Genomic DNA, 24,493 nt, shown 5'->3' on the forward strand with positions numbered 1-24,493 from the left:
GTTCAGAGAGATAAGACAAAGGCAGTATAAACAATAAAGCAATCAAATGCAATATGGATCCCATGCACTGTGTTCCCCTTCCAGTGCAAAGTACAGCATCTTTCTGTTTTAACTCTAATGCTCTTTGAAAGAATGAGTACCAGTACAGAGATCATCTGAGATTAGCTCTGTAAAACTGTATTACCATAAAAGGGATCATCCTTGTCACAGAGAATCAGTCTCGGAAATAATCCAAGAGACTAAATTTGAATACTTGCCTCATTTTTATCTTGACAAAATGTTTTTACCTTTTGAGCCTGGTGTTTGTTTATTCTGTCTGCGTGCTCCTATCTTCTTGGGTTTTGATAAAGCTCCAGCATGGGAGAGTGAGAAATTAATGTGTTTCACTTCATCTTCTCCCTGAGGTCACAAGTGAGGGAACAACAAAATTTCTAGGCAGAAATGAATTTCATTAGAAGGGGACCTAGTTAACCTATTACAAGTTATTATTTCTAATATCTAAAACCATGAAGTTTGCATCTGTGTGCTGTTTGATACAGGGGTGGAGGATTGAGCAAATATAAAATATTAGTACTGTATCATTAGTACTTAATTAAGACATAATAAAACTTACTGTGGGGGAAGGGACTAAAAGAGAAAATAGAACAGTGCCCTGGATTTTCTCATATAATTGTGTTATTTGGTGTTTACTTGCCCGGGGTGAGAGTTCATAAAAAGGTGGAAGGACAAAGAATTTGTGTCTATGTGCATGTAAGATTACTAGCAAGAGTATTTGTATGGTGACTACCCTTAGGTCCATTGATGTTCATGTTGCTGTATTAGGCAGTTTTCGCCCTCTCAGGAGTGGAAAACAGATTTGCTTTCCTGTTAAATTTCCAGAAAGATGACAAAATTATGTTGAAAATTGTAGTTTTTCCTGTTTTTTCTCCTTTTGTTGACAAACATAAACCATGGATGCTCGATTTGCACCTAGGTTCTGTTCAGCAATACTTAAAGTAGTTTTGCTGTTGTGCCTGATGCTTGTTAGATTAATTGTTAATTAATGCTTTTCTCTACTGTGGAAAAAAACCCACACTTAATGGCATTTTCTTTCAGTTGCAACTGCACATTGTTCTTTGTTTGCCTGAGCAAAATGTGACTGATGATGCCTATCTTCACTTGAATGCTGCACTGTGATCTACAGAAATTGCAAAACTGTTTTACTTTTTTGGTTTGTTTTTAATATCCACCAAAACATGCCAGAGCACATAAAATCAGATGTAGGGTTTGGTCTGAAGAGCTCAGAAGGACTGCACAGGTGCTGCTTGCCCAACATGCAGTATATTTAAACCCAGGCCTGTTCTAAGTGATACTTCTATAAACCAGAACCTTTGAAAAGTTGAATTGTCTTTAAAACAACCACATGGCTCTACATAATAAACTGTGGTAGGGCTCAGTACTTTTATTAGCTAATTAAACATTTGCTATGTTGAGAAATGCTTTTGGAACACACACCTGAATTTATAAGAAAATTCATTCTGTATTTCTGCCATGTGTAAAGGAGGCACATTTGGGAGTGGGTGGGAGAATGTGAAGATAAGCTTTTCCAATTGCTTAAAAAGGAGTTTGAAGTTTATGTTTTGAGTGAAGTGGAGTTTAGGAGGGAGCTCAGCAAGTTCTGAGCTAGACAGGTTTTCCCATTGGTTTACTGAACCTGAAAGAGACACTAATTTATAGGAAGTGTGTCTTGCAAGTTCCAGTTCTTGGCTTTCCCTAGGTACAAGTGTCATAACATGCACTTCTTACTAAATAAGACCACCATCTGCAAACATCCCCCTGTGGAATTCCTTAGGCATCCTACAGAAAAATGTACTTTTGTGTACGTCTTCCTTTAAAGTGAAGCTTTAGATCCAGAAGCATCACCTAATCATTTTGCTAAAAACCTCCCTGTTCTTTGTAAAATTCATGAAATAGAAAACAAAATCTGAATAAACAATAACCTGCTGAGCCACTTATGTTCACTGTTGTAAATGAAGCTCTAACTTTGTTTTTTATCTCCAACAGACAAACAACAGAAAGGTGAATTTGCCTTAGAGGGCTACACCATCAGAATGAATAATAGCCTTCGGAAGGATGCAAAGAAAGATTGCTGTTTTGAAATCTCCGCTCCTGATAAGCGCATTTATCAGGTTGGACTTTTTTATGTTGACTTGAAATTAAATTGATAAAGCCGTTACAATTCCAGTTACTGAATTAACATTTCAGTAAAACAACTTCCACTGACATCTTAATGAAAAAAGGAAGCCCTCTCTTTCTTATATTGTATATTCATATATTAGGAAAAAAATCTGATTTAAAATATGTATGTATGTGTTCAAATATTATCTTTTTGGACAAGAGCAAGGAAATCTATCATCTTTATCTATTGGTCATTTCAATGTTAGCATTTTAATATGTATTGTATAGTATGTCTGCATGATTTCTTGGATTAATTAAATAGTAAAAAAAAAGTTAAAATATATATCAGTGTTAAATACATATTGTATTGGTCATGGCTTTGCAAGGAAAATCTACGTAAAGGCACATATCAGCTGTGCAATTCAGAGATCTATCAGCTAGACATCAATATGGAATGTAAGTTTAATAAGTTTTAAATATCTGAGATTGCAGTTGAAAGCCAGTTAATTAAGCTGTCAGGTAGTGTGTTGGAGTCTGACAAGAACATTTTTAAGAAAACTGTACCCAGCAGTCTAAAGAAATTCATGGGTGTCTTCTAATTGTCAAGGGCAAATTTTGTTCATCAGTTCTGGCTTTGACATTGATGAAGAGAAGCAGCTTTTTTCTGCACAGCTGCCAGCTGCTGATCAGAGTTTCAAATCCATCATCCTCTCCTTCAATTACGTAAATTTGTCAAAATTAGCTGTACATTATAAGAAGCATCCTTGCAAGAAAAGTACCAGAAGATGTGAAAAGAATTACTAATGGTTTCTTGAGGAAGTGACGAGAATGCTACAGTTCCACTTTTTTATTGCTAATGAAATTGTAGTTGTGTTTTTGTCATTACTTCTAGTAGTTTTATTAATAAGCATTTAATAGTTCACAGCTGCCACTCCCAAAGAAGCAGAGGAATGGGTACAGCAAGTCAAATTTGTAATTCAAGGTAAGCCAGCCAGTAGAGCAGTAAGTAGCTTTTATTGCCAATACCGCTTAGTGATGATAGTTCTGTCCATTAACATATCTGTCACGTTTGTATGTCCAGTGTTCCCACTTGTCCAAGTTTTAAATAGCAAGTCCTAGTTCTCAATCATGTTGTAGCTTTTACATGACTTTTCTCCTTTTGCAAGATTTTTGCTTTTTTTCCAAGAATACTCCTTAGCTTGAAAGCTCTTCCTTATGAACACTGTCAGAAAATAAGTAGAACATACTGTAAGCACCAGCTTATAGAAGATTGTGTTTTCATTTTGCATAAATTTCTGCCTAGGCATTCTTTTCTAGTAAATGTTAACTTTTTAAACTGCTGTTACATAGATTTGGAATCTAATACTATTCCTGAGGAGGAGGAAGAGGAATATGACGATGTTGGACAAGTGAGCAGTGAACCAATAGATGATAGCATTTATGAAGAAGTTAAAGGTATTGTTGAGATTTTTTACTTTGTGACTTGTGATCATTTTGTCTTCTCTACTTCTAGTTTGATAACCTGAGTGGCTAAAAGTAAGTGAGTAAAGTAACCTATGGAATAAGAAGATACTTTCAGATTTCAAGTTTTGCTATGACATTGAAAAAAGAAAGTGTCTTCAACCAGGTCTGAGTGAGAACAGCTCAATTTTTTTTTTTTTTTTTTTTTTTAGCAGGGCGTCAAAATAGTGCAGAATGTGTAAAAGTGGTCTCAGGGGACTTTCAGCTCATTAACATTATCTCGTATGCAATTTTTTTTAATTAAAAAATTGACTTGCCTTACAGCTTTTTCCACCAACTTGCCCATCATTTTTTTCTTTATTCATTTTGGCATTTGTATTAAGCAAAAGCTCACTACCACTCCACACAGCCTAATACATGATATAATAGTCCTGCAAGAAAGCAATGTGTTGGTTTGAAAGGGCTCTGGAGATGAACTGTAAATAAAGGCAAGATGAGTATTGACATTGTTTTCTTCCGTCTCTTCCAGCATGACTATGATTATGGAGAAACTTTTTACTGTGGACTTTCTGATGTGGTCGAATGATTATGTTTCTAGATGTGTATCTATCAGATGTCAAAACAAAAGAAACGGAGCTTGGCAAAAGCTCTTGGAGTTGATTATAGACATTCAGGTATTAGGAGAAAAGTGGTCATTCTTGATTATATTTTAAGAAGCTATGAAAAAATCAATTCTTCGATTACCGTTAGTTAACAAATGATGTTTTAAAGTGATAGGACAATTACTTATCACTTTATATGAAATAATGTTCTGCATCCCTTGCTGTTTGGGGCAGTGCAATTATCACCAATAACTTGAGAGGAAAAATCAGTTGTGTTACGTAATGTTGACTAACTTTATGTATCTGTTAGGTTGAGTATTCTGACCATTGGAGAAAAGAACATTTTTATAGTATGCCTTGGTTTTCATTTTAAGGTCATTTCAGTGAACCAAGGGAGCGGAGAACATGAGTGACTGGTGAAAATGATTATCATAAAATTGTACAATTGTAGCAGCACTCAATTCTTTAAGAGCTGGGGTTTTTTGTTCCATTTCTTTAAATCATACCTAGACTACTTCAGCACAGAATACATGTTCTGCTGAAATGGGGTGCAGTGGGTGCAGTGTGTTATGCATGCCGCAAAACTCTTCTGCAGTGAATATAAAAACTACATTACAGGGCTTAATCTTATAGCTAGAGGATACAGCGAAACCTTATTGCAGTGCTTTTTGGATGCTCAGTCTCTTACAGAATGTGATCTTGTATGCTTCCCTTTGCTTTTGTTAAAGAAGCTCTAGATGTATCCTGGGATAAATTACTCTTTTCTTAGCCTCCCTTATCTTACCTGTTCATTTGACTCTCAAATAGTAAGTAGATCTAGAGCAGTAACACATACAATATTAGTAGAGGGCCAATAGTTAATATATGCGTTGAGTTCTCTCTTCAGTGAATTGCTGCCTTGGTACGATTCTGCAAGAATTTAGAGTATTTTCACTTATATCCCATTTTTATGTTAGTTTTCCATGAACCGTTGTCTCCTAATGTGGCTAATAAATCTGAAATGTAACAAAACAGCTGTCACAAAGCAAGGATAGCTCTTCTGTTATTCAAGAAATCTAGTTTCAGTTTTTAGTTAAATGAATTTCTTTCTTCATGATCTTGGAGTTGTGCTTCATTTTCATCTTATCAAGTAGGGGTTATCTTTCTTGAACTTATGCTTTCTCCATCTCATTTATTTGAATTATAAACTTTTCAGGAAGGACCATCTTACCTTGTACAGTGGAGCTCTTAATTTTGGCTGTGATGTGTTCGCATAACTAAGTAAAAATAAAGCATAAGTTTGCGATAGATTTTAGGTGATTAAAGTTTCTTTTTCTCTTCCATAAATGTGCTTTAATAGTCATTTGCTTAAACGGGATTAAAAACTTATGGCTCTGATGCCTTAGAGCAGTCCTTCTCTTCTTTACCTGTAGCACTGAAGAGTATTAGATGAAGCGCTAGTTGACAAACCTCACAGGAGTATGCTGTATTTGGTTCTTGTATAGCTGTTCATCTAAACTTGATGGTAAAAGAGCATGCTTCACTTTGGTCTCATCTGCCTTAATTAGGCCTGCTTGATTATGTTTAATTCCCGTTGGCTGTCCTTTCTATTTTCCCAGGTAAGTGAATTACTCTTTCTTCCTTTCATGGTCCAAGGGTGGAGCATCATTATCCCTGCTATTACCTGAGTTAATAATACAGAGCAAATAAGGAATTATGAACTCCTGTTCAGAGAACAGAAAAAAACAATTATTTGTACAGCCCAAAAGCTATGCTAAGCTCTGGAATGCAGAAGACAAATATCCCTGTGAAGAGGGAGAAGAAATTAATCTTTGCTTTGTTTTTATCCTCAAAGTATCTTCTGTTTCTGCGGATCCACTAGCTTTATAAATATTGAATTTCAGGTGCACAGCTCATTGTACTTTGTTATTATTTATTTGACTATAATTTGCAATTTCTCAAGTAAGTAAAATTTTGCATTTCTGTGGTTCTCCAGTGTTTTTTATATCAGCATTTCAGAAGCAAATTAAACCAGTTCATGATGAAGTCCATTTTGTAATGTTGGGTTTGGTATTTGAATAAAGAGTGTTTGGATTAAAAAGCAGATATGGAAATCTTTGCACAGTTTTGAAAACTGGGCATTTTTGAGAGCTGTTGCAGTAATCAGAACTGACTGATGCTGTATTCTCTTGCTATCACATTGCTTAGCTATTTTTTTTTTTTTTTTCCCCCTGCTTGTGGCAGGAGGCAGTGTAGATGAATTTTCCAGGCAGGAGCTGAATAGCTTCAAACCAGTATCCAGAATGGTAATACTCTGTTAGCCTATTAAAAGCACAGATTTCAGTGGAATTCAATTTGTACTGTCTGCTGGCAGGATGAGTGGGTTGGTAGTTGGAGGGGGTACAAAGAGAGGTGGGAAAATTAATCTTTTGATCTGTTAAGTCACTTTCTTCTTTAATAGCACATACAAATTCATATTTACCATAGAAGCATCATTTTCCTGGTTCTCGGTATCAGTCAGTGTTTTACTGTGGTTGTTCAGGTAGAGTCAAAAACATCAGAACTGTCAAAGATTTCCCAACTTGTAAAACCTTCATTGCAAGATTCTTCAGGAAAAGAAAGCTTTATACTGTCTTCAACAAACTAAGCTTTTGTCTTTTTGTTTTTTAATAAAAAACATGAAGAAAAACTTGGTTAATCAAAAATATTGTCAATAAAGGCCTATTGTTGCTTAATTAGCTATTTATTTTCTACCTTAGTACACTCTATGTAATTTTGCAGTCTACAGCTGGATATTATAAGCTGTAACATAAAATAACTTTTAAAACTGTAGTATTAAATAACTGTGTGTGTGTGTGTGTAGAGCTACCTAGGTGCATAGAGTTTCTAGCTTAGTGGTGTTTTAAGCAATGGAGTTGTCCTTGTCAGAAGACAGAACACTTGCCAGCTTTAAAGATGTTGTCATCTGTTGCAGCCCTTGAAGACCAAATTTTTTTTATTAGCTCAGCTTTTCAGTGACATAACTTTTAAGGGCCTTCAGTATTGTCTTCTGTGGTTTCACATCTGTATGGAGCACATACCCAAAACTGCAATGCTAACTACTGCCTGCTACCTTGATCCTTTCTACAACCTCAGCTCAGTTTGCGTACTGTCTACAACACACTTGCGCAACAGGAGAAAAGAGGTGTTAATCGAAGATAACACACTTATCTTAATTTTCAATCTTGTGTTGTCTTTTTTCTTCTCTTTCTGCTCACAAACTTGCATTATAGCAGTAGCTTCCATGGCGTACAGTATAGTTTCCATTAAAACGTTTCTAAAGATAAGGTTTGATTCTTACTTTGGTGGTGCTTAGTAGGTGCATGGAGATAAAAAGCTGCATGTACAGAATAGGTAAGGTTGGAAATCCCGAAGCAATGTGATGTGACACAAGGCTGGCATTATTGGCTTTGTGCCATCTCTTCTTAGCCTGTCCACAACACAGAGAGCTTTTGGGTGAGAGAGAGGTAAGGACAGCGAAATTCAGTGCTGTGGTGGTCTCTAGCCAGGGGAACTGCTGTGGAGAACTAACACAGCCAACACAACTTGCATCAGTTCTAGTTTGGTGTAAATTAAATTTTGGGATTGATTTAGTCTCTGATTGGGCCAAGGATCATGGTCGAGCCCAGATCTCTGGCCAGTAGTTCTGTTATGCAGTGTAGTTGGCAGCTTAGTTAGGGAAACTGTAACTAGGGCAAAGCTCAGGAAAAGCTAAGAAATGTCTTAAGTTTTATACAACAGGAAGTGTGCTACACAAAGAAACACATTTTAATTTGTGTGCTTATTTTAAACAAAGTCTTTTAAATAGTTTAAAAATTATAGTGATGTTGTTTCAGACCTTTTCTGACATTGTGCGTGAAGGCAGGGAATGGTCATCCATCCTGTCTCTGTTTGACGGTTGTCTCTTTAAGCAGCTTTGTCATCTTCATTTTTTCTAACAGTTAACCTCCGCAGTTAAGCAGCATAACTTAATACCATCCTCATCCTCTCTTGTTGGTGGATTGCTTGAGCTTTGAAGAAGCAAATTGTTTTTATGATGTTGTACCCCTTTCATGAGCATGGAGGGGAAAAAAAAGAACGTGATCTCTGATTTACCTCTTCTTGGTAAGAAGGAAGTAATGATTATGTAGTGGAGTTTGAGTGTACGTTTGATCTGTCACTCAGGAACACCGGCTCATAGCAAATATTTGTGTTCTTAAAGTGTAGTGTCAGATGTATTGACTTTTTGGCACTAGAAGTGAAGATTTCACAGGGCTGTGTTAATGAAAAATGCCTTTTCAGGAGACCTTTGCTTATTTTAGAGTTTTCAATATATCACAGTCAGGGTCTGTGGGCCCAACATAGTGTTTGGTGTCAGGCAGTCCCAGTTGTGGATTACAGCTGTATAATCAGTTCCTAAAACCAGTAAGCTAAAATGAAGAAACTGTTAATTTGTCATTGTAAACCAGAGCAGTAGCCTGAAGCCAGCAGAGACACAGGTGATTATGGAATCTGAGATGTTACTTGTGATCATTGCTGTTAAGTCAATATATTATATATCCTGGTATATTGTCCCGATTCCTCCCAACATTTATTGCTTGCCTCAAGTAGTTAGGGAATTCTTTACTTCTTGTCCACAGAAGTTGTATATAATGATGATATGCTATGAATTTTTTATTTTTATTTTTTCCATCAAAAGAATTCTAAGTGCTTTTAATTAGTAAATGAAGTATTTTCAAAGTGTAAGTAGGGTCTGGAATATTTGAAGCTGAAAAGACCAGATGTAAGATCAGCATTTTTGAGGGCATACTAAAGATGAGTTTCCAAAGTAATTACTGAAAGTGTTTTGAATAATTTCCATTAAAACATCTTTCAGATTCAAGAACACAGCAAGGCATTTTTTCTCCTTTTAAAGTAGTGAGGATAGGTTATTCTTCAAAACAATTTTTTCAAAGGTTGGATCTCAGTGTTGTAAGAAATGAGTATTTTTCACTTGTTTAGCCATTGCTTTATTTTTATATATGGAGTATTTTTGCCCATAATATCTTGCTGATAGGCGGAGTACCAGTTTACTGTAAATCAAAAGTAATTAAAATAATACAAGAGCAGTGAAAAGCAGATGTAAATTACCTTTTGGTGTCAAGGAATAGTAAAGATTTTTTTCTGTCCAAGATGTGTGGTTTTGTTGTCTTGATCACTGGGGTTTGGGGTCTACTAAGTGTCTTTGATTATATGCCAGACATGAAAATAATTGAAAAACAGCCTCTTTCAACTGTATATCACTAAATCCCAACTGCTATGATGAAATGGAGCTGTGTCTGAATTCTCTGTCACTCTGGGTTTTGAGGCAGTATGCTTATGGGATTTATATATACCTTGGAGTGTCCTTCAGCTAGTACTAAAGGCTCATGAGACATGAGTTATGAATCCAGATGACTTTTTGTATTTAAAGACATTGCAACCAGAAGGTGGTTAGGAACCTGATACCTGGACCTCAGCTTTTGTTTGCCACAAGAGCTTGGGCTTTATCTTCAATTAATGTAATCCTACATCTAAAGAGGGAAACTTTTCTTTCTATTGATGTTAGGTGTCAGTGATGGAAGAGGAGGTAAGACAATCTGGTGTAGCTGAAAAGAATGAGATGTCCATTGAGTGGGAAGTGGCAAGTCTTTGGGAGGAAAAATAAGGTTCACAGGCTCTTCTGTGTTTCTTGTGAAGTGAATATAAAGTGGTGGTCTGTGAACAACAGGTGGCCCATAGCTGTCAGGAAGCCTACTGTCCGTGATGCAATTCAGCCCCTGCCCCCCCCATCACGCACACGTTCACAAATGTGCACGTGAGGAGGCCAATAAAAATGGAATAGTAACTGAGTATTCATATTTAGTCTGGTATGTATGTGAGGGGTATATTCACTGGTTGGACTTGGGGTGGGGTTGTCTACTGAGAAATACTCTTAGAAAAGAGTATTCTTTATTTAATAATATGCTGTAGAAAATTTGGTCAGCTATGAAATTCAGAACAGTTAATTACAATTTCTACAGTAAATGGAAAATGTGTGCTGTTAAGTTTAGGCATTTATTCTCCTCTCTTTGAACTGCATGCAAGACTTCATAGTTTTCAGGCATTTAACTTCATAGGTTTCAGAGTTTACAAGGGGAGAAAATAGAAGCAACCTTCCTGAAGTTGTGGTCAACTGTTATAATAAATTAAGTGAGTTCATGTTGGAAAGCTGTGTTTATAAAAGTCTTGGGTTATCAAAAGCTGAATTTTTATTTCTGTATTTCAGAGTTTAAAAAAAAAAAGTACCCTAAAGCCCAATCAGACACCCCCCCCCCCCACCCCCCCCCCCCCAATAAACCAGGAATAGATTGTTAAATCTGCATTGTCTATTGGCACTTTGAAGCTTGTTTACTTAAAATTAGAAGGCATAACTTAATAATATCTAAAAAGGAAGTATTTTTAATCATGCAGTTTTATGTTTAAAGAACTCTTTCAAAAACTAATTGGCACGCAACTCATTGAAAGGAATTTACTGATTGAAATAAGGTATTTTATTGCAAGTACTGATCAATCATTTTTATATAATTTTCTGTGCACCAGCACTAAACAACATTTGACGCTATTGATTTGTAAAACCAATCTGATGTGAACAGTATGTGACAGAAGTTATTTGTTATTAAGAGATAGAATCCTGTCTCGGAAAAGCTTGTCATCCTGGCGAGAAAAAAAATCACACAAAGTAATTTTACTTGTATCATAGTTTTTTCAGTGTTGACTCTGTTTCTGACAGCTGGCTTCATGTTAAAAGTGAACAAAGCTTTGTTTATGCATGCATGTCTTCAATGGGTTATGGACCCAAAGTTCGTTCTTTTGAAAGCAAAGTAGTTTTCTTTGGTAGCCCTGTTTTTATCTAATTAAGAAGCAGTGCAATAATTCTAATTCAAAGCATTCAAAGAAATGTCTTGATATGTGAGATAGTTTATTAACCATAAATTTGAGGAATTGCTGTAGTTTAGCAAGTTCAAAGCAAAATGTCAATTGTATTATGTATATTTATGAAAATAGAAATGTTGGGTTTGCTCTACTGCTTGGGTATAACTGTGATGAATACTATACAGATAGATCAAGGAACCTTTACTTTTTGAATTTGTGACGAATGACTGCATATCAGGCTATTAAAACCATTAGGCAGAGTTTTTTGAGAAACAAGAGCAACCAGAGGTTATATGGTGCCTCAGGCTATCGCTTCTCAACTTTTCTGGTTTCCACGAGGTAGCTATTAAAGAACCATAATTTATACAACTGGATTCTTAAATAAGACCCAGCAAGGTGGGCTTTAAAGGGTGACTTAATCATTCTGTTACTGTAGATACCAATCTCTTATTTGAATTTTTCAACCTTAAGAAAGGCATCAGCATAAATCCTTTTGTATATGTCCTTTCCTCTGAGTGTGCTTTTTATCTGCTACTCACTTTCCTACCTGCTCTCCTCAAAATGGAGAAATTAGCCAAACAAAATACTACTAATTAACCAGAGCTTCATGAATTTTGCTGGCCGTATGCATATATACCTGATTTGCTTGTGTGTTACAGTGTACTGTGTTTGCAATGGATGTCATGTTTAGTTTACACATATACAAGGAAGGCAACATAGGAAAAGGCTGCCTGTTTCCTTGTCTTGACTGCTGCTCCCTGAGCTGGGCTGGGGTCTTTGAAAGAAGCAGGTTGGTGGCTCCTAGGAAAGGAAAATGGTCAGCAGGGTACAGCTCCCAGACCACACAGTGGACCAAGTGGCAAAATGCAGCAGTCTGCTGTGCCCTAGAGCAGAGACGGGGATGCTGCAGGGAAGTGCGGGGTGCAGGTACGCAGGTAAGCTTCAGCAGTGAAGGGAAGAATGTTTTCTTAAGAAGCCAGAAGAGACTGAGGAGAGTTTTTGGCAAGTCAGTGAGATTAGGATTAGACAGCAAGGTAGGAGAAAAACTTTCTCGTCCAGAAAGGGGATGGTTGGCACAAGAGATATTTTGTTTCAGTCCTTTTTTTGGAGTCTACTTTTTCCTAGCAAGTCTTGATTTCCTCCATCTAAAAACTCCGAGTTTGTGTTCTAATGAAAACTAGTTTTAAGATCTCAGGAACTTTCAGTATCCTTAAGGAAGAGGTTCCAGTACTTCTGTCTTTGGTTTGTGGAAGGGTTTTGTCTTAGCAGGCTGTAACAATTATTCTGTCCTTGAATCTTGAAGGCAACAGTGAGTAAAACTGGGAATTAAAGGAAGGAATCTAATTTTCAAAACAAAGCACTGTCTACAGAAAAGCCTGCGGATCCTAGCATGAGGGTCATCCTTCCATTGTCCCAAAACAGACTAACTGAATCTATACTTGCTTCCATACCTGTCTCAAATTTATTTCCTTAAGAAGTGAAGCATCTCCGTTACTAAGTGTTGAACAGTAGTTTCAGGTAATTCAATAAACAAAAGTTCAAGACAGATACGATTTTGTCATAATGTCCATATGGGTCATAAGACACAATTTCTGGTTAAACTGCCTAGCTCAGGCCTACAAATGGTGGCTCTTACAGTGCAGCTGGGACTGTGTTGTGTCCCTGGCGTGAGAGCTGGATAATCCAAAGCACTGGCTGCGAGGAATTCAAGTGATCTGGGACTCTGGGGGCCCTGGGTTTTTCTGCATGCCAGTCCCACAGTAACATGGTGAGCTGCCTGGAGAGCAGTTGTCATCTGCTTATGAACTGTTTCCAGATCCCTGCTGTCCTACCTCATCTCTCTGAGGTGCATCGCGGTATGTGGTGTGTAGGGCTTAGTAAGATCTGACATCCAGAGGTGCTGGTCCCACCCTGGACCTAGTGTATGAGAATGGGGGAATGGGATGGTATTTGTAGAAATGAATGTGGGAGTGTTACCCAAAATATGGTATATGTAAACAGTCTGCGTTGCAGCTATCATTTTCTGCTTATTTCTGATTTAACCTGATTTTTGTTTACTAGTGAATTGTAACAAGAATATTTTTACCATTACTTTATTTCATCCTTTAAGCTGGAGAAAGGATTTAGCGTAGTTGACATAATTTAATTTGATGGCATGGGCCATAAACAGTGAAAAGAGGCAGTGGTGTGGGTTTGTTACTTTTCATGAAAATACCCAAAGGGTGAAAGCTGCTGATTTTTTTTTTTTTTTTTTTTTGTCAATGTGTGGTTAATGATCAACACAGAGAATGCAAAAATGTCTTGGTAGAACATTTTAAAAGGAGTTATCAGAGAAGCATCTGGGAGCCAGACTTTTCTTGTGGAAACGTGCCAAGAACTGTATTGTGTTTCCTTTCACTAAAGTGAGCTATGCTGAAATGCCTTGTTTTCTGTCCCTTTTTTGAGTAAGTTCATTTCTGGAATCAGACTATAAATTTGAATACTTTAACCCTGCAGATTATTAAAGGATATTACGTGGTTTAAACAAGATGCTTTCTTTATGAATTCTATGTATGTAAATATTATGTCAAGTCACATTTGTCACAATTAGGGATATGTAGTTTTCAGAAATGGCTTTTAAATTTAAATCTTGCTGCTGATCAACGAGTATGGGAAACTTTACTTGGCATTTACAGACTTTTTTTCTGTGTATCATATAAATTTAAGGCTGAGAAATATAACCCCTGTACGTGGCTGTCAAATAACACTGTAGCACAGAGTTATACAGTGTAGATTAGTTAATTGAATATTTGATTGCTAGATGTATTTACATAGAGAACTATTTATATTTTCTACGTAGATTTTAATAGCCACCACATTTATCTTAGCAAAACATTTTAATAATAAGGTTTATAAAATGTCATGTTGAACACTTAAAATATTTACATAACTAAGAGCTATTACGGGTTGAGAGAACAAATAAATTTATTTTAGTTACAGTGAATCACATAAATCTTTATTATGTTTATATATAAGAATGTACTTATGTGCATGCCACACGTATTTAGGCAAGCAATCTCTAGCGCAAATTCCTGTGAACCTACAATACAACCACGGAATCAACTTCAAAATCGTTGTTTGTTTTGCCCCTTTGAGCTACTAATTTGCATTCTGTCCAATAATTGCAACTACTTTTTTGGGAGGGTGAGGGAGGACAGAGGAGGGAGCATTTTTGTTAATCAGCTAAACAATTAGATGAGCGTGTAGAAACATTAAACCCCAGAAACTTCCCTTTACATTGTTGAGGCCTGTTAAAAGCAGTATCTTAAAATATTTTATTCCTTCTAAGTATGGATTTAGGTAAGATGCCTATTGCCTCAATTTTGTATGCCAAATTTGAAGCTTTAGGAACATTTTTAGAAGTGGAGCCAGAACTGTGCTTTCGTTGGAAGCTAACATGAAACTTTACCTTCAGAGATGCTTCTGTTCAGGTGTGGAAGTTGTTATCTAATCTCTTGATCAAAAAAATAATAGGTAACATTTTAAAAAGTGCCTAATCAAACATAAGGAATTTGTAAGGAGCTGGATTCTGAAGTCACTTATGAAATTGTCACCTTGTTTAATGGCCCATCAAATAATTTTTTGTTTTCTGAATTTAATATATTCTGACCAGTTCTCGGCATATAGGATTAGACAATTCTAAGAGACTTGATTTCTGAAAACAAATCCCTGAAATAGTGACTTTAATTGTAAATACAAAGTGTCTGTGAATATAAAAACGGGAACAGAACGAATGAGTTTCTAGAAGTGGATCTCTCTGTAATTTTTTTTTACTCTTCATTATAATTATTGTGTGCATATCCACAATTGAACTTGCTTGTGATGACCTTTATCTTTTCTCTTGAGAAGAATTACTATTATCAGGTCTTTCTTCATAAGGAAATAAAAAGGTCAGTGCAAAACCCATCCCTTATTTCTATGCAGTGCACATTGCACTTTGGCGTATTTGTATTGAATTTTATTAATAATAATTAGATCATTTTGTCAAAGAAATTTTAGTATTTCAAAATTAGACATTCTTAGTGGTCTTTCCTGGTATGCACTCCTGCTTTTCTTGCCTTTTTCTAACTCTTCTCCTCCTAAGCTTGCTATTGGTGTAACTAAGATTTTAAATACTTCTATTCCTCCTAATCCTACCAGATTATTAATTTTTTTCCTCCTTTAACCTTAAATTGACAAACTGTTAATTCTTTTGTGTCTATGTTTGTCTAAGGAAAAAAAGAATGTAGAGAATGTGAAGTTGTTGGGGTTTTTTTGTTTTGTTTTGTTTTTTAGATTTTAAATTATTTGTTGTTTGGAAGACTAGTGCTAGGAACTGCACAACTAAGTTGATTCAGCTGTCACTCAAAACATGACTGAAGATTGCTTATTTACAAGGAGAGCTCCAAGCAGGCACTCCAAGCAGAAAGCTGAGTTAATGAAGTCTTAATATATTCATAACTAAAACCAGGAATTGCCTGTACCTCTGTAGATTGTTCAGTCATCCTAATGAATATATTCTGTTCTGTCATTCAGGTGACTGAGCACGTTTTTCCTCCCTTTGCTCTTAAAGCCTGAAGGGCCTTGTGAAGTCCTGGGAACAGCAGCTTTCATACTAACAACCTCTGTGTTTGGTAAAGGAACAAAATTTGTGGGGTCTGAAGAGGATGGAGAATTGGTTGTGACTACAGAATGGGGCAAGGGCAGGGAAGCAAGGGTATTGGGACATTTGGTACTGGGGAAAGGTGCTAACATATTCAGGTCTCAACAAGTAGGGAAGGTAAGTAAAGCAAAGCATGCTCCTACATTTCCTGAAAACTTGGTAAAATTATGCACAGTAGAGTGAGAAGATCCACTTTGCAACAACTGTGGGCGACCTTGCCAACAATGCTCAACTTTCCGTCTTGTGTGAGAGTAACTGTTTTTCCTCCAAGGACAGAGATGTGTTCTCTGATCACTTAGTCTTCTTGCTTTCTGCCCTAAAACACTATTAAAAAAATACTTTCTGCTTGAAAAATATTTTGTTGCTCGTTTTTTCCAGTAAACTAGTGAGAAGTCATAATGTATCTTCCTGCTTTTAAAAAGATGGTTTTTTTAATCCATTGCCCTAGTATAGTTCATGTGGATGGGTATGTGTATGATAATATAGGAGAAATGCAGTGTCTTTTTCACAGATGTATTTAGAAAGAGATTTGTTTTTTCTCAAACAGTTCTCCAAGCTTACTTATTTCTCTCTACTACTTCACTCCGTTATTATTCTTCATAGCAATAGTTATATGATCCAAACAACATTCTTCTGCACAAGACTAGAGAATTGCAGCCTTAAAGTCTGTTTTGTATTTGTCCCTAGTGGGACTGGGATTTTTTTGGTTTACTTCACTCTTTAGTTTAGCAAATGCTGTAACTCCAAGATGCTTTTGTTAGGGAGGGAATGTTATATCTGCTTTTTGGTTTTGATTAAACCAAACCATAACATATGCTTAGATTCACTGGGTGGTGTCACAGGAAGGTTGTTTTAAGAGAGAATTTTTTTTTTTCTCCAGAAAATGGCTAAGTGACATTCCAGGACTCCAATATCACTTCCTTTCCTTCTCACCTCCTTTTCCTGCAGGATTGATCCTGAGTTAATTTATAACAAAATCTACTAATCTTTTCTGTGATGATGATGAGGTAACTTTTCCAAGGTCATCTTAGTAGGAGGTAGTGCTTCACTTTTAGCTGAGATGGCTGGTTTGGTTATTCAGACTGCTTACACAATTGGGCGTAATGGTGGTGCACAGTAGCACCTTTTCAAGATACAAGAAGTGCAACTGAGGGGGAAAAAAAAAGGGCAGGATTTCTCAAGGAATTCAGGAAACCTCACATCTGGAGACTTGGCAAGATCTGGACAAAACTGAGTCATTTGAGCTAATCCTGTTCTATAAAGTCATTAGCTTCAGCTGTCTCATACGTGAACTATTAAAATGCACAGACCCTTATAAACTGCTGCTGAATAGCTTAGTACCAAAAGAAGCCAAATGTTGTTTCCTAGAAACTCGATCTAACTTTCAGAGTTAGAGCAGGGTGTTAGACTAAGCAATTTCTACTGGTCCCTTCTATTCCAAAGTATTTCATGATTCTAGCTTTTTCACTTTGTACAGCCAATGCTATTTATTTGAGGCCATCGGGAGGTCAGTACATTGTCAATAGTAATAACAGACTTCTGTTACTGTCTACTGGTTGGACAGAGTGGTGTGTATACTCAACCTTACTCTAGAATTTAAATAATGGTTGTTTTCAGAGAGTTGATTAAAGCTTGTGCAGAAGTGTTAGTTGGAGGTCCCATCCAGTTTAGCTGGTAGTATATTTGAATGAAACTTTTTGCCTCCATCTTGGAATCGGACCTGGACCACATGTATTGGAAGTAATTGGACCTAGGAATTGGCATGGGTTGTCCTCAACTAAAGCTAAAGCTTCTCAGTGTGCATAATATGTTTCATTAAAATGTATTTTTATATTGCTCATAACCTGGAGATCTCTTTCTGTATTCTATTGGAATACAATTCCATATTGTCTGTTTCCCGTCGTATTGCTGAGCACAGTGGTGACCATTTATTCAGATGCAACTTCTGCTTCTGCTCGTATTTTGATGTCACCTCATCTGCAATCCCAGTGTTTAGCCTGTGTCTGGGTGACCTCTTTCTGTCTCCATCTCCTCTGCTTGTGTTGTGGAAATAATTTTTTTCACTCAAGCTTGTCATGCAGGCATATAACTTTTCTGTTTGAGCCGTTGGGTGGTAACTAGCTGACCCATAGAAGCAGGAATAAAATAAGAATTGTCCTCTCTTCTGTCATGGTAAGAAATTCTTACGTTTATCATCTCTTCTCCAAATAGCAACCAGCTTGTTTCCCACTTCTGTCACTGTCTTGGAGGCATTTCCATCCCCAAACCATGCACCTGGGTACAGTCAGATGGAGCTTTAATAAAATGATAGCCTGTCTCCCCTCTCTGCCACACCATGGCTAGAGAATAGCACCTTCAGCAGCCTTTTTCAAGCTGTTTCATTTTTTTTGCAGAGTGCACCAGAGTGCCACTGGGAATGCATGGTGAAATGTCAAGAAGTTGTGTGTAAATCTTCCAGTAATCTGTTATGTCCAGGAGGAGCTGGGGGAAAGGGACAGATCTGTGGGAATATTAGAGGATTATCAAAGCTAGAGTTTTGCTGCTTGGTCTTGATCTCTCCCTACAGAATGGGTGGATCTGGAGTCTAAAAGAAGACATCAGAAAGGAAAATCGTTGCCATTATAAATACACACACGAAGGTAAATAAGCCTAGGATAAAGCAACACATGGAGGATTTCTGGGACATGAAGCTGCTTAGGCTAAAACCCTGTAAGAGTTTGGGTGAAGGGTATAGGCATGTACAGGTGTGTGTATATAGTGAGAATACTGCAGAGGACCCCCTCCCCAAGGCTGGGGAGCACTGTCCTCAGGTAAGGCAGCTTGCTGGCCCTGCATAAAACAGGGTGTTAATTCTTATTCTGTTGACCCCAGATGGTCTCTAGCCCTCACTACTGATGCTAGCAGGTGTCAGTTTGGCCAAATTATAAAAATCATTTGTTCTTAAATTTTGTGTATTTATTTCTCTTTCTTTGGAATTCTTAAATGTTTCTCTAAACAAATAATCTTGTTTGCAAAAAAGCCAGTTCTTGCTATTTTTTAAAAAAATTATGTAGCTGGATTGATTTATGTTCCTTATTAGAGTGATAACCCATCTGTTACGCAGTTAGGTCAATTCATAAAATTATAAATCTGGGAGAGAAAAGGTCTTGACTCTTTCCCATGGTAAGCATTTATTCATGTTTGAAAGTTCTTGTTTACATTTGTGCAGAGTCATTATTTGGTAGCAAAAAAAGCAGTGTGGAGGAGTAATAACTCTTGGTGTTACCATGCCATTGTATCTTTTACTTTTTCTTGCGCAAAGCAGTGTAGACCCATGACGTTCAGTGTCAGCAGAGTTGTTCATGTACACACCTTTTTGTTTGCATGTGTCTGTCGTTCCTGCTGAGTACAATAGTAAAGACACTGTGATTTTTTTTTTTTTTAATTGATTATTTAATAATACAAGTATTTTTGTGGGGGTCTGTCTTACAAGACTTGTTTGTATGCTTATAACCTTCTGACACCACAGAGAGATTTCAAATGAAGATACATTAATGTGCATTACAAGCGTGTGATTGCTTGTATCATTATGAAATAGATGAAAAATTAGTTCACTGCAGTAGTTTTTATCTGGACTGATCAAAACATCTTCCAATAATTTTTCTAACAATATGTGATTGGAATAGCAACTTCACATGTTGTAGAGTTTCATGCTGCGGCCGAGAGGCATGTAAATACAAGCTGCTTATTTGCAAGAAGCTTCCAGATTTGCAATATGATTGCTATGGAAACCACACAATGAAAACCTTATAACCATCTGTGTGGTTTGGTAGATTTTGCTGCATAGCTGAGCTGTTTTTGTTTACTGTTATTAAAGTGTTGAATAGAATATATTAACGCACAAACTGGAATTATCCAAGGTATAAACTAGTATTGTGCAATAACAATGTGTCAGAGACTAGAAGACAGTAGAATACCAATTAATAATGGCATTAAATTAGAGTCTAATGTAAAAAGATGGTTAAGTAATGCGTTAGTAGAGGAAACTGCTAAGTTTATGCATATTTATCATGGAGACACCACATTCCCTTAAAGGAATGCACCGTTCAAGCCAAACTCTTATCCATTTTATACTCAAGTAGTCTGATTTTCTTTTTTAGCCTTCCACTTTAAGAAAAAGAAATTGGAAGGAAAAATCAGTGGATTAATGTAAAAAAATCTCTGTGTAGAATTCATTGTTCACTTTTTAAATTGTGTGGATGGTAGAGTCATCTATGATTCAGTGATAATTTTTCTGTTTTTTCTTCAGACTGCAAATTAAATAAGTAAATTGTTTTCAACAGCTTTCATGGACTAACTGAAAAAACTCTTAACAAATACAATTAGTTCCTTGTTGCATTGTCACCACAAGAATTTTGGAGGTTGTTTGCCATGAGAGTCTCTGAGTACCAGCAGAGTATGGAACATAACCCGTATCTCAAGGGTTCTTTGGATCTACAGCTCTGGAAGAGTTCACAGGTTTGATTAGTGTTGATTAGTCTCATTTTGACAGAGGGAGAGGGGGGAGAAGAATATATTTTTTCACTGCCGTGATAGTGATGATGTGAAGAAGAGATACAGAGGAAACATTGTACCAGATTATTTTAAAGGTCTGCATGACTCCTCTTACACGATATCTTAATAATACAGAAGGACTTCTACTGTATTTTTTATTTTAATTTTTCATCTTTTGATTCTATTCCATGTTGTAACACAAACTTTAGTATGTCGCATCTGACTACAGCTGTAATTCCTGGGGTAACTGAGGTTGCTGTGTTTAAAGGACATCTCCTGCACATTGTTATTGCTTCAGGACATAATACTAGAAAACACTAGTAAGAACCAGAAGTTCTTTTTTTACCACCCTAAGCCAAGCCTATTATATCTGCTCCACTGTGAGCATGATTGCATTAGCAAGTAGTGGGGACTGTTTGCAACAGGTTCATAAAGCACAAGTTTGTGCCGAGGACCTGATGTTCGCGCTGTGCATGTTTCAGAAGAGGTTTCCTATGGAGTCACTTCAGTCTGGTTCCATGGACTGAATGACCGTTAGCAGCTGGACCATGTTCAGTGTGCTTCTGGAGTGCCTCTTCCAGTCTAATTGCACCTGAAAGTTTGTCCTGTGACAACTCTGTAGTGTAAAGCAAAGTGGGGTAAATGGGGATGATTGGGATCCAAACCAGTATGCTAATATGGACAGCCTTTGTTTGAATTTGGGACCTTTTCAGTATTCAAAGAGCCTTGGTTCAGACATTTTTTTCATCTTCAGATATGGATCTTGTTTCTAGGAAATATGTTTTTCAGGAAGGGGAATGCATATGTTCTAAATTTTTCCATGAAACCACAATGCAATCTACATGTATTTAAGTGTACCATATGAAAAAATCTCTTCAAACCTCCTCTGCTGTTTTACTTCAGTTGAAATACCCTCTACTAAAGTCAGTCCTCAGTTTAAGCTAGTCTGATGACCGTGACAGTGATAGAGTTAAAATCCACGGTACATTCAACACATCAATTGATGTAGGTCCAAACATTCAGTAACATGTAATATCAACGTTTATTTAATCAATGTATATTACTCTGTGTGCTGGATGAAACTGGGTTGTTCTGGGAAAAGGGAGCAATCCTAGAAAATGTGACTGATAATGGGATAATACTGTCTGTGAGTGGTGTAATAGTGGTAGGGAAGCCACAGAATGACAGTGCCTCCTAGTGCTCCGGACAGCACATAGGGATGTATTTTTGCCATTTATGCTCCAATTGTGAGTGCTTAAAATAAACAAATGAGTGTACTGGGAAATGTGCAACAAGTGTTATGCCAAGTGGGGGAATGCATTTGAATGCAGTAAATAGTTTGGAGTGTTTTGTGTTGTACCACAGCTTCAGATTTTCCCTGTTCTATTGTTTTTTTTCCTTGGCTCAAATAATAGTTTATATTCATCTCAACCGGATCTTCAGCTAGTCAAGAGTCAGGCAGAAAAAAACTCATGCTCGCTTAGTAGGGCAGAAGTTCAAAGCTCTTTGTAGAGTGAATCTCATGATGTAATTGTCATATTTGTAGGACTGCGTATATAGGTTAGCAGCAATTATGCGTTCTCATTTCAACAGGTCTACTCTTGTGCTTTAAACATCTGCTTTAATGTTTGCAGGAACAGTCTTGTGGATAGATTAAATTTTTACATGGCTAAAAATCCTTTGAACTTGATATAAAATTCACTTTTGTTGAAGTAGATAGGCAATTACATAAAAGTTGCACAATAGGGAGCATTTTAGAAGCTGTGAGTTCTGTATCTGTTGTCTGTCATTAATAAAATATCAAAATTAGTTGCTGAAATGTATGCCTTAAAAAGAACCATGAATATCTGTATAAGATGTGATGAGTAGCAAAGCCAAATATTTTAAATTTATTAAAAGTCCAGTTCTTGTTTGAGAAGTGAGTTTATCAATATACTATTTCCTCATTCAGTACAGCAGCTTTGTCAGTTTTGATATTCTGTAAAAGCCAAGATAAATCTGTTTCTACTTCCTTATGAGCCTAAAGAAAGAATACAGCTAAAAACCCTTGTAGTTTCTTCCCTTTTTTGCCTCATCAACAGAATTGTTGACTGTGAAATGTGAGCAGCTGACCTTATATCCCTGTCCTGAGTGGAGCGTGGATTTACTTAAGTGAGGGTGTGAGCATAAGAGAGTTCCCCGTCTGCTGGTCAAGGAGTATGGAGCACATCTTTTGAAATTGCCTGTGGGTATTTCAGAGTTTTCCAAGCCTGCTAGCCAAAAAACATGCTTCAGAGTTGATCACTGCCAAGCTTTCTCTTTTCTTGTCTCTTAAACTTGCACTAAGTTATTTGATGCATTCAGGCTTGCTTAAAAACATGGTCAGGCGCAGTAGGCAGGACTGATGAATGCATAGCATCTGTAGTGGCCATTTTCCCATCATGCAGGTGTCCAGCTAGTGTGTCTGTCTGACAGTGTTGAAAGTAAGATGTCCTCTGCCTTCTATGCATACTTCTATTAAGAATTTCTGAATTCTTGCATTGGCTGGGGATACTTTTTCAATCCTCGGTTTCCTTTTCTTTATCCTGGCAAGAAACATGCGTAGCAGAATAGGACCCTCATTCTAATTGTCTCGGGATGACTGAAAAACAGCAGAACTGCAGCTCTATGTTACCGCATTCAGAACAGAGTGAAAAGGGAAACAGATGTTCACAATTGAGATTTTGAAAGAAAGCTCTTGGATTGTTTGGATGGGTGGGGGAAACCACAGAAATAACAACGTTCCAACTTCTGTACAAATGCAAAATAGTAAACAGGGCTTATGATCTGGAAATGTAGAGTGTGGCTTTCAGACTGATGTGGGCTGTAATTCCTGTCAGCTGAGCTGTCCCTTCAGAGTTTCATTTGCAGTTATGTGTTTTGCAGAAGAACGTGTGGCTTCAAAAGCTGAAGTGCCAAGAAAACTGAGCCAGGAGAAAGTTACCACTGTTTCAGGTAATTGAAATCTTTCCTCTTTATTTTGTGTATGCGCTTTCTTTCTGCCTTTATTTTCTTGTCTCTTCCCTTTGCTGTTTTAAAATACTGTTTTTATGGCTCTGTAAAGCTGCCTTTTTCACCTGGGTATTTGATGGCAGCAAAACTGCTTAGCGCCACTTAGGATGCATGAAAACCACTTGAGAAGGATTTATAAAGTAAGCCAATTTATACAAGGTATTCCTTCCTGAATTACTTTGTAATGACTCAATTAGCTTTCGTTTCTGCACAAAGGAGATTTAGTTGCATAAATTAGCTTATCATCATTGAGGAAGTGTCACTGCTAAAGGACAGTTTATAGATACAACATGCAGTTGCTGTCAAACCTATAAGAATGTAATATAGACATCTGTGTATACTTTGTGCTTGAGCAGAACAGACTTCTGCCATTCAGAGACTAACAGGGGACAACAAGTTGCCCAAGGGACTGGCAATGTAGACGTCTCTGAAAAGGTCAACTTGACACAGGCTCTGACAATCGACCCAAAGCTCTGTCTTCTTTGATAAAAATCAGATAAACTTAAGACCACTAATTGATCTGCAGCCTGTTTAAATGTTGGCCATGCATATCTTCATTGCATATGATTACCACAGAAAGCAAATGAATTGGGTAAGAAATGCCAGAGTCCAGTGACAGCAGCATAAAAATTGGAAAAGGACACAAATGCCCAGAAAGGCTGTGAAGGATATTCTCTCAGCTTTAGCTTGGCAAACTGCCCTTGTGCTAATTATCTCTAGGACTGGAAAAATAACTGCATACACCATGTAAAGTCACATGGCCAGACAAATTTTCTTGACAGAAAGGTATTTCCAGTTATGCTTAAAAACAAGATATATATGTGCTTCAAGGGCACAGACCTTTAGATAAACTATTGGTGATTTGACACAGCAAGTAGAGAAGGCTTGCTTCTTATCAGACCTTACACCTTTTTGAGATCTGCTGCATTGTAACTGTGACCTGCACTGGCATGCAATCTGGCTCTCCTTCCCCCATCGTACATAATACACATAATTCTTTCAGGGCTGTCAAGGAAAGGGTGGGCAAGAAGAGTTCCTTTAGGAAGTAGCTCTGCAGTGCTCTTCCTGTTGCAACATGTGGAGAGGAAACAGAGGCCTG

General features: G+C 37.1%; 1 protein-coding gene across 1 annotated transcript in view; it reads left to right on the plus strand.

Moving 5' to 3' along the window:
* SKAP2 (src kinase associated phosphoprotein 2) overlaps window positions 1-24,493 on the plus strand; it is a 120,590-nt gene that overhangs the window by 78,052 nt on the left and 18,045 nt on the right. The window contains exons 7-10 of the mRNA XM_082317179.1: window positions 2,044-2,168; window positions 3,076-3,139; window positions 3,508-3,612; window positions 23,269-23,337. Of these exons, the coding sequence (XP_082173305.1) occupies window positions 2,044-2,168; window positions 3,076-3,139; window positions 3,508-3,612; window positions 23,269-23,337 (363 nt within the window). The remainder of the gene's footprint in view (window positions 1-2,043; window positions 2,169-3,075; window positions 3,140-3,507; window positions 3,613-23,268; window positions 23,338-24,493) is intronic.

This window comes from Platalea leucorodia (genome assembly GCF_965183815.1).
Source record: "Platalea leucorodia genome assembly, chromosome: 1".
Classification (NCBI taxonomy): Eukaryota; Metazoa; Chordata; class Aves; order Pelecaniformes; family Threskiornithidae; genus Platalea; species Platalea leucorodia.